Below are 13420 nucleotides of genomic sequence, written 5' to 3' on the forward strand. Positions count from 1 at the left end.
TTGTTGCCCAGGCTGGAGTGCAATGGCGAATGATCGCAGCTCACTGCAACCTCCGCCTCCCGGGTTCAAGCAATTCTCCTGCCTCAGCCTCCCGAGTAGCTAGAATTACAGGCATGCACCACCACGCCCAGCTATTTTTTTTGTTTTGTTTTGTATTTTTAGTAGATACGGTGTTTCTCCATGTTGGTCAGGCTGGTCTTGAACTCCCAACCTTAGGTGATCTGCCTCCCTTGGCCTCCCAAAGTCTGGGACTACAGGCATGAAGCCCTGCACCCAGCCGATTCACATATTCTACTTTTGGCCTTTACTTACTGTTATGTGAAATTTTTACAATTTATTTTTACATTAAGACATGGTTTAAATTTACTATGTTCCTTAGTAAGGGTAAACATACTTTTCTTGGTATCCTAGCCAAAGCCATAAGGAGAGCAAAAGATTTTTAAAGGCTAGAATTTAGAATATCTCATTTCCAGTGTGCTTTTCTTTGGGAAATGTTTTGTCCAGTTCTTTAAATAGCTTAGAACCAGTTTTAGGATTTGCTGCTTCTATTAACACTTTATGAGCTCCCCAGAAGCAAGATTCTTATCCCAAAGGAAGCTGAGATTAACAGCGTAAATGCCGAGTTAAATGAGGAATTTATGGGACTAGAACATGGGCCTTCTGATTTCTAGGTTCACTGCTACAAATGAACAGAATCTATTATTTCCAAATTCGTGACTCTTAGGTCAACTTGGAATACAAACTGTAGCAGTCTGCTTGGGTGACTACCTCTAGAATTTTTTCTCTTTTTTGAGAATTCGCTGAAACTTTTGTAAATTCCAACACCAGCCAACATATACCAGTGTCCTCTCTTTTTCCTTTCATTTTCTCCTAATTCTACAACTTGTTTGGTATGTGGTCTGCCTTTCAAGGTATGGTGACAGTTTGACTTAATGTTTAGTCACTGCATAATAATTCCAGCCTGCAACATTGGGATTTTTAATATCTACCCTTTTACCTCTTCCACTAAGCTAGTGCAGCATTTTAGGTTTCATTATTTCAGTACCCCTCTTTTGATCCCTGTTATTGTACTGATCAGGGTTCTTAGTTTAAGGCAACAATCCATTTTTAATAGTTTAAGTAGAGAGGATGTGGAAAAATCCTGATACTGAGGAGATGAAGAAATGGACTCCAGCTTGAACTTCCCGGAACAAATTAAAAAAACCACATAGCACAACTGGGCCATCAAAGGAGTACCGTAATCTCTGATCAGGAAGTGATAGAATTAAAAAGTGATTGTGAACAAATTAGTGTTCCCAGAGTTAGCCTGTGCTGTTACAACCTGCATAAGTAAATGAATTCCCCTGTACCCTCATTCTTCTGTGCAACTAACATATTAGGTTGGTATGGCTAAGAAACTTTATTAAAAAATTTTATTGGCGCCGGGCGCGGTGGCTCAAGCCTATAATCCCAGCACTTTGGGAGGCCGAGACGGATCATGAGGCGGATCACGAGGTCAGGAGATTGAGACTATCCTGGCTAACATGGTGAAACCCTGTCTCTACTAAAAAATATAAAAAACTAGCCGGGCGCAGTGGTGGGCGCCTGTAGTCCCAGCTACTCGGGAGGCTGAGGCAGGAGAATGGCGTGAACCCGGGAGGCGGAGCTTGCAGTGAGCTGAGATCCGGCCATTGCACTCCAGCCTGGGTGACAGAGCGAGACTCCGTCATAAAATAAAATAAAATAAAATAAAATTTTCTTAAAAAAAATTGATTGGCTTGTAAGGGTCAGTTTGCAAAGTTTGAATTTTAAAATAAGCTTGTTACTTGTCAACGTGAATAACAAACACAGGCTCCCTAAAAGAAAATGATGTTTGGGAATAGAGCATTGCAGTGGGAATGCCATAGTAAACTTGTGCATATTCAGGGAGTTAAGGAAGACAGAGGTTTTTAAAGATGAAAATGAGGATGACATAATTGTTTTGAAATAATTATCCTTGGCTCCAAAGATTAATAAGAAGAGTGACGCCAGTTGGAGGTTGGGCAGGCAGCTGTTGGGCAGATGTCCTTGCAGAAGTATTTTTTGGTGTGAGGTTGCAGTGGGCTTTGTGCAAGGTTATGGTTTTCAGTCATTTTCATTATCAGGCGTATAAGCATGAGAACTGTCTCTTCATGGCTTTCCCTAGCTCTGTTTGAGTCTGACAACTTTGACATATTTATATAAGAAGGTTGTTGTGAAGAGCGAATTGATTTTTCTTGCTACCCCACTGAGTTTGTAGCATACTTGTTTATGGCTTCAGACTACTTAATTCTGCTCTAGAAGAAAGGTAGCTCATACTGAGGATTCTAGTGCTATAGATCTACATTTTTTAAGGCCCCCCCACCTTTTTTCTTTTTTTGAGACTGTTGCCCAGACTGGAGTACAGTGGGGCGATCTCATTTCACTGCAGCCTCTGCTTCCCGGGTTCAGGTGACTCTCCTGCCTCAGCCTCCCAAATAGCTGGGACTAGAGGTGTGTGTCACCATGCCCAGCTAAGTTTTATATTTGTAGTAGAGATGGGGTTTCACTATGTTGGCCAGACTGGTCTTGAACTCCTGACCTCAAGTGATCGTCCTGCCTTGGCCTCCCAAAGTGTTGGGATTACAGGCGTGAGCCACTGCACCTGGCTGTTTTTAGCCCTTTTATAAAATTTGAAATATTAACACAAAATGCACAAAGCGTAAATACTCAACTTCTCAATTGCAGAAGCTACGTAACCTCACTCCTCAAGAAATTGAATATTGCCAGTATTCCAGAAGACACTCAGTCTCATTTTCATAGTCCTTTTTTTGCTGCTACAGCAGAATACCTGAGACTAGGTAATTTATAAAGAACAGAAATTGATTTCTTACAGTGTTGGAGGCTGGGAAGATTAAGGGACTGGCATCTGGTGAGGGTCTTCTTGCTGCATCATCCCATGGCATTAGGCAGAAGGGCAATAAGAAGCTTGAGAGAGCGAGCAAGAAGTGGTCAAACTCATCCTTTACAAGGAACCCACTCCTGAGATAATGGCGTGAATTCATTGATGAGAGTGGTGCCTCCATGGCCCAAACTTCTCGCATTATGTCCCACCTCCCAACACCATCACAATGGGGATGAAGTTCCCAATACATGAACTTTGGGGGACACATTCAAACCGTAGAACCAATACACTGCTTTCCAATTACAGCAGCCTGCCTCTAGTGAGCCACCATCTTGGCTTGTGGGGTCAGTTCGCCAGGTCTTAGAGAAGTAGTAATGATGTCTGAATTTTAAAATATATTTAGCTTATCAGCACTGTAAGTATGAAAGGATTTGCATTTGCTTTGTCTTTACTACCTAATTATGCATCCCTAAACTAGTTTTATTGCCTAATTTTGAACTATTATATATATGTGGAATTGTACAGTATGTATGTAATTGTGCCTTTTCCTGCTTATTTTGTCAGTTGTTTTAAAACAACTAGAATAAAAAAGCTAGAAGTTTTATTCCAGTTGTTAAATGTATTCCTAGCTTTTTGTTTTTATTGTTGAATGTTATTCCCTCATGTGAATATGCCACAATTTGTCTATTCTTTCATTGCTCTCAGGACAGTGGGATGTTTAGATTTTCTTTCTTCTTTCTTATTTCTATTTCTTAATTATTGTGTCTCAGCCACATAGATTTTCTTTTTGAATGTTTGAAATGTTGATATAAAGTTCTGTAATACTGTCATCTTAACAGTATCTTTCACATTCTCTTTTGGTCCATAACAATACAAATATGTATTTTTTATGCTTCTAATAAGTTGTGTACTTGGCATTTTCTTTGTTGTTAACAGTACCTCCTTAGATGACCTTCCTTATGCCCTTAATCCTGTAATTCTTTCTTCCATCCTCCCTTACTTCTGGCATTTTTGTTTTTTTTGAGACAGAGTCGCTGTCGCCCAGGCTGCAGTGCAGTGGCATGATCTCAGCTCACTGCAGCCTCCGCTTCCCGGGTTCAGGTGATTCTCCTGCCTCAGCCTCCTGAGTAGCTGGAATTACGGGCCCCCACCACCACACCCAGCTAATTTTTGTATTTGTAGTAGAGACAGGGTTTCGCCGTGTTGGCCAGGCTGGTCCCGAACTCCTGACCTCAGGTGATCCGCTTGCCTCGGCCACCCAAAGTGCTGGGATTACAGGCATGAGCCACTGCACCTGGCCTACTTCTAGTATTAATAACACTGCAACTAACTACTTTTTATATTCTACTAGATTCCAGTTTATATTTAACTACCTTAATGTAAGGTTATTTAGTAAAGCCCTATCTGGTTTTCGAATAAATGCTTGAACTCTGTACCAAAATGTAAAAGATCTGTTTTTTCTTCTTGAGATCCTGAATAACTTTTATTTCCCTATTTTTTATAACAGTGAAACCAATCCGTAATCTAAATGGACATTCAATTGGGCAATATAGAATACATGCTGGAAAAACAGTGCCGATTGTGAAAGGAGGGGAGGCAACAAGAATGGAGGTATGTGTGTCACTAACATTTTACTTCCATGGAAGACATTTTTTTCTTCCAAGCAGAAGGTCGTGATAGTTAAATATATAATTATACTGACCAAAATTAGCTTATCATCCATATTCACACTGTCAGGAATTGGGCCATTTGAATTTGCAAATTGTGTATAGTTAGCACTAAATCAGTTGTGGAAATTGGGGCTGTGAAAGGATTGTTTGTTCAACATTTGATGAATATTTATGGAGCATTCCTAGGGGTCAGTCTCTTTATAGTAGGCTCTAGGGGTGGAGTTGTGAACAAAGTTTGTAGGGGGAAGCAGAAGGACCAAAAAGTGCAAAGGAGCTAAAGCAAGGCAAGGTTAGATAAGGACTGCCAGGGGCTACTTCATGTTGCTGCTTAATCAGGTAGAGACTTCAAGAGATGGTAATTGTAGGCTGGGCTCAGTGCCTCAGGCCTGTTAATCCCAACACTTTGAGAGACCAACGCAGGCAGATCACCTGAGGTCAGGAGGTTGAAACCAATCTGGCCAACATAGTGAAACGTCGTCGTCTCTACTAAAAATACAAAAATTAGCCAGGCATAGTGGCACGTGCCTGTAGTCCCACCTACTCGGGAGGCTGAGGCAGGAGAATCGCTTGAACCTGGGAAGCGGAGGTTGCAGTGAGCCAAGATCACACCACTGCACTCTAGCCTGGCAACAGAGAGAGACTCTGTCTCAAAAAGAGAGAGCGAGATGGTAATTGTGATTCGTTCTGAATTTTTCTTCTTTCTCTCCCCTTGACCCTTATTTTTCAGGAAGGAGAAGTATATGCAATTGAAACCTTTGGTAGTACAGGAAAAGGTGTTGTTCATGATGATATGGAATGTTCACATTACATGAAAAATTTTGATGTTGGACATGTGCCAATAAGGTGAGAGATGAGCCAATGGAATTTATGTGGCTAATGAGCATTTCTTCTGAATTAACAGCATTTTTTTAAAAAGTGGCATGCATACAAAATAGTATATTCATTAAATGTAGAGTTCTGTAGCCCAACAGTAAGAAAAAAAAATAGCCTTTTAAACATTTTAACTGAGATAAAAATTACATACACACACACACACACACACACACACACACGTGCTGTCTTCAAGTCTGGTTTCTGATAATCATAAATGTCAGAGATTATTTTGCTAGCATTTCTAGGTTTTTGGTTTAATATTTTCCCATTGGTAAACTTCCATTTACAGTGTCTTTCAATTTACATTGAATTTTTTTAACATTTGAAGATGATTGAAGTCTGGATTTACATCTTTTATATGCAGGTCTTTGAGCTTGCTGCACACAAAAGGAAATTCCCGTAATACCCTGTAGTTAGGTCTCTACTGGGGAATATAACACACATAGACACGTAAACAATAAAAGTTTTTGGACTTCAACTGCTAAGACACAGCTAAGGTCTGGGCTTTTCTTAATGAGGGAAATCAGTTCGTAACTCTTTTGCCAATAATTAATTTTGGATTTTCTCCTCTTAGGCTTCCAAGAACAAAACACTTATTAAATGTCATCAATGAAAACTTTGGCACCCTTGCCTTCTGCCGCAGATGGCTGGATCGCTTGGGAGAAAGTAAATACTTGATGGCTCTGAAGAATCTGTGTGACTTGGGCATTGTAGATCCATATCCACCATTATGTGACATTAAAGGATCATATACAGCGCAATTTGAACATACCATCCTGTTGCGTCCAACATGTAAAGAAGTTGTCAGCAGAGGAGATGACTATTAAACTTAGTCCAAAGCCACCTCAACACCTTTATTTTCTAAGCTTTGTTGGAAAACATTATACCAGAATTAATTTGCAACATGTTGTCTGTTTTAACAGTGGACCCATGTAATACTTTTATCCATGTTTAAAAAAGAAGGAATTTGATCAAAGGCAAACCATCTAATGTAATTAACCAACGAAAAAGCTTTCAGGACTTTTAAATGCTAACTGTTTTTCCCCTTCCTGTCTAGGACAATGCTATAAAGCTCAAATTAGTTCGGAATGACTTATACGTTTTGTTTTGAATACCTAAGAGATACTTTTTGGATATTTATATTGCCATATTCTTACTTGAATGCTTTGAATGACTACATCCAGTTCTGCACCTATACCCTCTGGTGTTGCTTTTTAACCTTCCTGGAATCCATTTTCTAAAAAATAAAGACATTTTCAGATCTGAGAGCTACATCTCAATGTTTGTGGTTATAATTCTGGACAGGATAAATAGCTAAACTTAATGTAGGCAAATGCAGAGACATGTATCTGAAATGTAGACCTCTACACTGAGACTTTCGTGGCATAGTGGCTAAAACAAGATCTACACATGCATAAAGAGGGACAAACACCTTTTCTTCATAAATACACAGCTTTAGGAATATTTCACCATTCTTTATAGGACATAGTAGTCCTTGTGTTTTTTCCCCTGACATTGGAAAGATGTGCTAATTGAAACTTGACTTAGGAACATTGTGCCAACTCGAAACCTTGATTTGGTGAAAATCTCAACGTTTAGATCCTTTTTATCAGGGAGTGTATTCAGCTTGCTCAGAAAACCAAAAGGGCATTAAAGCCACAAAAGGAAAGAAGAAAAAAAAAACTCCCATGTTTGGATCTTGTTCTAGTTAGAAAAATTAAGTTGAAATTATTGGACTTTTTCATTCATGAGGCAAATGCTGTAGTACGTCGCCCTTTGACAGGTTTGGATTTTTAACATTACTGGTGGTATTTCAGGAAGTGAGGTGACAGTTACTTTCCTTATAGCGGCCAAGTGTATTAAGTTGAATGTAACGATCATAATATTAATTTGTTTGAACTGAGGCCCACTACTGATTCTTTAACAAATTGCTTGAATTCTTATATGTAAATAATTTTATGGGAATGTTCCATCATAATTTCTAAATCGTTTATATACCAAGGTAGCCTTAATTTGTGTATGTTTCAGTACAATGAGATTTTATTGCCTCTGGGATGCTGTTTAGTTTGTATTTTGTTAAACATTTTTATCTTAGGAAGAGAAACCTACGACTTCTGTACCTAGATCATCTGTTACATTAAAAAGCTGTTCTTTCAGCATTAGAGATATAAATGAATGTTATCTTGTGGGGAAACAATCTAGGTTTTAGCTGTATGAGCTATATTTATTATGGTGCTAATGTTTAATAGCCACATTTGACTAACTTCTCCATTTTCTGTGATGCTGTGGCTGGCAGCAGAGCTCGCCAGTTCATGCCTGGACATACTGTCAGGGCTGGGCCCTCCAGCTCTCAAAGCAAGAATCTTGATTTCTAAACCCAGGAATTTTAGAATTGACCTTTATGAGTGAAGACTTTTGGAGCTTTTAAAGATCTTGGCAGTCATGATCTCAAACCAATTTTCCCAGGTAACTGTTGGGAACAGTGGCATCACTGTATGCCCTTGTAATGGCTGGAAGGGACGCGATCTTGTAAATAGGAAAGCCGTCACTTAAATTGTATTGTTTGCTTATTAGCCATGTATCTCTTAAAATTTTGTTATGTTTACAACGATGTACTTTATTGGCAACAAATTATTAGTTTGATGTTTAACAATAGTGCCTTTAGTAAATTATTTTACAACTAAAACATGTTGTTTTTTGTTAGATCAACTTAGCAGAATGTAGACGTCCATACTGAGATTTAAGATACATAGTAAGAAATCTAAGTTTCTGTTTATTTAGGTTTTAATTTTATTGTTGGTATTTTGAGACATTTTTCACACTAAAATTTAGTGGAAAGTACTAACAGATTTCCCATATCCCCCAATAATATCCTCCTTCTCCAAGCCTCCCCCCATAGGTGTTAGTTTTAAGGGATTAAAAAGTAAAGGGTTAAGTCACTTTCTCTTTTTTTTTTTTTCCAGACAGAATCTCTCTCTGTCACCCAGGCTGGAGTGCAGTGGCATGATCTCAGCTCACTGCAGCTGGGTTCAAGCTATTCTCCTGCCTCAGCCTCCCGAGTAGCTGGACTACAGATGTGTGCTGCTACACCTGGCTAATGTTTTCTGTTTGTATTTTTAGTAGAGACGGGGTGTCACTGTGTTAGCCAGGATGGTCTCGATCTCCTGACCTTGTGATCCACCCGCCTCGGCCTCCCAAACTGCTGGGATTACATTACAGGCAGGAGCCATGGCGCCCGGCCTCTTGTATATTTTTATATTGAAATAAGTACAAGTAATGATACCATTACAAATAGTTCAGGAGTTTTTACAATAATTCCATTAAAATGACGTGCTAAAATGTATAACATGTTAAAAATAGTCCTTGAAACTAGGAAAGAGTAGATGCTGGTATCTTGAACACGTAAATTTTTAATGAGGTATTAAGTGTGTAACAGTTGAGGTAATGACTTGCATAGGTATTATGAACAATTTTAAACACAGCTATTTAATATTCCAGATGTGTTTTTGGCACAAATGATTTGTCTGTTCAGTGATAAAAGTCTCATTGCACTTCAGCTAACCCAGATGACTTGTTATTTACTGGTAGAGATCTCTTTCAAGTTTGTACTTACAGATGATCACTACTGGTGAACAGCATTCTACAGGATATTATCTTTCACTAAGACTTCAACCTGCAAATAAACCCACTTATAAAAAAAGGATACATGATCTTCCTGTGGTTAACAGAGCTTAGATACATAGCTGGTCTGCATATTAGTTGATTCTGCCCTCTCCAAACAAGATAAAGTTAGCAGCAACAGGACTTTAAAGAAATCCAGTGAGATTATCAGAGAAGAACAAAAAGAGTGACTCACGGCTTTTTTTTTTTTTTTTTGCAAGTTTAGATAGCTTTTAATTTTTTTAATGCTCAGGGCCAGTGTTTTAAGAGGCTCCTACCTAGTAGTCACATAATCCTAGCAAGAGTAAATCAAACTTTAGTTATTTAGGAGAATGAGATGCTAGACATAATAGTCCAGTTGCCAATTTTGAACACTTTTTTGCCCTGTAATTTTTTCTCTTCAAGACTCTTTATTCCTTTGAACTAAAAATTACATATAAAGTTTTAAGAGATCTAATGTCATCAGACATTATAAAATGAACTCATACCCAAGGTAAACTATTTGAATAACATCATATACTGGTTTGCTAAATTCAGACTTTTTATGACTGCTTAATTTTTAGACTTCTGGACAAACCTGTTTGCTGCCAGACAAAAATCATAAATCCCAGGCATCATTTTTTCATGTCCATAGTTCCAAAGGTCACTTAAATATACTATTTGTAAAGCTGCCATTTTCATTTATAGTTTGACTATGCCAAATAAAGAGCAATTACTAAAACAATTTTGGGGTTACATTAACCAAAATAATGTCTATTACAAGGCCTGTTAACACACAAAGCCTCAGAAATACCAGTGAGTGTGACTGAAGAATATTTAGGTGATAACTTGACATGTCACTTCAATAACTCCAACGGGCAAGGTAACTTCAATATACAAATGAAAGAAAGACTATTAGTGACCAAGCAAAGTCTAATTTTCCATCTATTAAGAATTTGTATAGAAAATACCTGAAAAAGATAACACATGTATATAAAATGATGCCACTCGAACTTTGTTGGTAGAAGATTGCACAAATTCATGATCCAAGCCAATTAAGACATAAAAATATAAAAGAGGTAACATCAGCCTGAGGTAAACACCAAAAGTTTAAAACTCCAAATATTTGAAAAAAGTAGTTACCTTCAGTTGATACACACATTTATACTTTGTTAAAAAAAAAAATTGTAGTTAGATATAAAAATGTATAAATGTAGTATATACACTGATTCATAAGAAAAGTTTAAAATGGTACATCAGTCTTTTTAAAAGTATATATATAAATCACAGGAAGAAAACCCCATTGTCTTTGGATCAGCTAAGGATTTCATTAGACGAGGTATCAGCATCTTCACTGGGATGTTGGCTCCCGAACAGGAGCTCTGGAGGCAAAAGTTTAGAATGTCCATTCTCAGTAACTCGTTGGGTATAAAACAAGATATAAGCTTGAGCCTTGCATACTTCATCCATAGTGCACATGCTTAGCTTGGAATCATTGCAGTGTACCCAGAACCCTAGAGTGAAGCACAGAAATACACTTATGAAGGGACTTTATAAAATTCTAGTATGAATTGACTGAGAAGCTTTTTCTGAAGGGAAAATAATTTTCTAGCCAATTCATTTTTCTTTAACAAGAAATATAGATTGGGTAGTGTTACCTTGGAATTATCTACCTTTAATCTAGAAGTAGCTTAAGTTTACACAGCATGTGACTGATTAGAGTACCTGACACTATTTATTCCTTGTGTAAATCTACCAGTTAATGCTTTTGCCACTAATCATACAGGATGATCATCCCTAATTCCAAAATCTGGCCGGGCGCAGTGGCTCACGCCTATAATCCCAGTACTTTGGGAGGCTGAGGCAGGTGGATCACCTGAGGCCAGGAGTTAGTTAGAGACCAGTCTGGCCAACATGGTGAAACCCTGTCTCTACTAAAAATACAAAAATTAGCTGGGCGTGGTGGTGCGTGCCTGTACTCCCAGCTACTCAGGAGGCTGAAGCAAGAGTATAGAATGGCTTGAACCTGGGAAGTGGAGGTTGCAGTGAGCAAGGATTGTGCAGCTGCCCTCCAGCCTGGGTGATAGAGAGGCTGTCTCAAAAAAAAAAAATCCAAAACCAAAACTTTTTGTGCCAACGTGATGTCATAAGTAACCCTGAACACATTTTTTTCCACTGTATTAATGTCTTTTTTTTTTTACTGTGAAACTTATGTGCACATAAGTATAATGCACTTATGTACATTACATGCACATAAGTATGCTAATGACTGCTTATCATTAGCATATAAATCAGCCAGGAATTATGCTGATGCCAAACCACCAGACTGTATGAGTGGCTGAGACAGTGACACCTTTGTTTGCTGATTGCTCAATGTACACAAACTTATGAAACTTGCATTTTTTAAAGTGTTGTAGAAAATTATCTTTAGGCAATGTGTACAAGGTGTATATGGGTCCCATCCCTACAATACCTCATAATGTCTATGCAAAAAAATCCAAAATTCAAAACACATATGGTCCCAAGCATTTTAGACAAGGTATACTCAATCTGTATTAAAAAGCAAATTGGGTCGGGCATGGTGGCTCATGCCTGTAATCCCAGCATTTTGGGAGACCAAGGCTGTCAGATCACTTATGGCCAGGAGTTCAAGACCAGCCTGTCCAACATGGTGAAACCCCGTCTCTATTAAAAATATAAAAATTAGCCAGGCGTGGTGGTGCACACCTGCAATCCCAGCTTCTCAGGAGGTTGAGGTTGCAGTGAGCCAAGATCACGCTGCTGCACTCTAGCCGGGGGGAAAGAGTGAGACTCCGTCTCAAAAACAAACAAACAAAAAAAGCCAATAGTGTACAACTAACTTGGTAGTTTTTGGTAGTTCAGTGTGGAGTTACCTTGGTGGATTATCGGGCTTCTTGTCCTCACCTTTTTCTGTTTGGGGTGTGTTGGGTGGGGGTGGGGAGTTGGAAGTTCATTCTTTGTTCAACAGTAAGTATCAAAAGGGAAAGTACGGCTGGGTGTGGTGGCTCCTCTGTAATCCCAGCATTTTGGGAGGCAGAGGCGGGCGGATCACAAGGTCAGGAGTTCAAGACTATCCTGGTTAACACGGTGAAACCCCGTCTCTACTGAAAATACAAAAAATTATCTGGGTGTGGCCGGGTGCGGTGGCTCAAGCCTGTAATCCCAGCACTTTGGGAGGCCGAGACGGGCGGATCACGAGGTCAGGAGATCGAGACCATCCTGGCTAACACGGTGAAACCCCGTCTCTACTAAAATACAAAAAAAATTAGCCAGGCGAGGTGGCGGCGCCTGTAGTCCCAGCTACTCGGGAGGCTGAGGCAGGAGAATGGCATGAACCCGGGAGGCGGGGCTTGCAGTGAGCTGAGATCCGGCCACTGCACTCCAGCCTGGGCAACAGAGCCAGACTCTGTCTCAAAAAAAAAAAAAATTATCCGGGTGTGGTGGCACATGCCTGTAGTCCCAGCTACTAGGGAGGCTGAGGCAGGAGAACTGCTTGAACCTGGGATGCAGAGGTCGCAGTGAGCCAAGATCGCGCCACTGCACTCCAGCCTGGGTGACAGAGCGAGACTTCATCTCAAAAAAAAAAAAAAAAGGCAGGGGATGGGGGAGTAAAAAATGAAATCTCGATCCAATCACTTTTGCTAGAACTAGACTACCCTAGAAGATGGAAAATAAAAGTGAGTTTTGTATGTTAAACTTGAACAGTGCTTGTTCCAAATATCTGTGATCCCCCAGTTCATTAGGTGCCCTATTTCTTTAACAAAATTAACTGAAGTAAACCAGTAAACATACGATCTGCTTTTTGAAGTGTGTCTTTAAGAAAAGTTAACATTCTGACTTTTAGTTGGCAACAAGACTATCCTCATTATTATATTTCTCTAGCCCTTAGTCAAAAGTACCGCAAAACCTACAGAAAATATTTCATGCATCGACTCTCATGTTTTAGTATCTGCAGAGGTATTCTCCCTAAGAAAGTAAGTGGTCAAGTAGTTTTGTTTATGATTTAGTAGTCAATTTAGAAATTGGTTAAAGCCTGAACTCCAGCCTCCAAGTCCAACCCAAGATAAAATACTTTTTCTTATCTATACCTCCTTCAGAATTATAGCAGTAGGCAGTGTAGTGCCCTGAGCCAAATCCTTTCCCATGGTGCATCACCACCGCAGACAAGTCATAGATAAAGCATTCTGGTCTGAGGGATTTCAGGGTCTCCCTGCAGCAATAGGGCTCCATGTTTAAGATTTCCTCAAAGCCAACATGAACACCAATCTTCTCTCGGTTATTACATCCTGACCACCTGTGAACAAACCAGTGTGAAATTATCAACACAATTAAGGGA

At 39.3% G+C, this 13420-nt stretch overlaps 2 protein-coding genes across 14 annotated transcripts in view; one reads left to right on the plus strand and one right to left on the minus strand.

The window, feature by feature from the left end:
- METAP2 (methionyl aminopeptidase 2) overlaps window positions 1-6690 on the plus strand; it is a 41656-nt gene extending 34966 nt beyond the window's left edge. For all 4 annotated transcript variants that reach the window (XM_005571898.3, XM_074007567.1, XM_005571899.3 and 1 more), the window contains 3 exons: window positions 4389-4492; window positions 5279-5394; window positions 5999-6690. In XM_005571898.3, coding sequence (XP_005571955.1) covers window positions 4389-4492; window positions 5279-5394; window positions 5999-6251 — 473 coding nt within the window. In that variant the 3' untranslated portion in view covers window positions 6252-6690. The remainder of the gene's footprint in view (window positions 1-4388; window positions 4493-5278; window positions 5395-5998) is intronic.
- Window positions 6691-8816: 2126 nt separating this feature from the next.
- USP44 (ubiquitin specific peptidase 44) overlaps window positions 8817-13420 on the minus strand; it is a 37030-nt gene continuing 32426 nt past the window's right edge. For 9 of the 10 annotated variants that reach the window (XR_012420515.1, XR_012420513.1, XR_012420516.1 and 6 more), the window contains 2 exons: window positions 13173-13378; window positions 8817-10577 (listed from right to left, as the gene is read on the minus strand). Coding sequence is in view for 6 of the 10 variants with exons in the window: in XM_005571900.4 (XP_005571957.3) it covers window positions 10378-10577; window positions 13173-13378 (406 nt within the window). In the remaining 4 variants the exon portion in view is untranslated. The remainder of the gene's footprint in view (window positions 10578-13172; window positions 13379-13420) is intronic. The other variant, XM_074007566.1, reaches the window with a different exon arrangement.

Source organism: Macaca fascicularis, chromosome 11, assembly GCF_037993035.2.
Source record: "Macaca fascicularis isolate 582-1 chromosome 11, T2T-MFA8v1.1".
Classification (NCBI taxonomy): domain Eukaryota; kingdom Metazoa; phylum Chordata; class Mammalia; order Primates; family Cercopithecidae; genus Macaca; species Macaca fascicularis.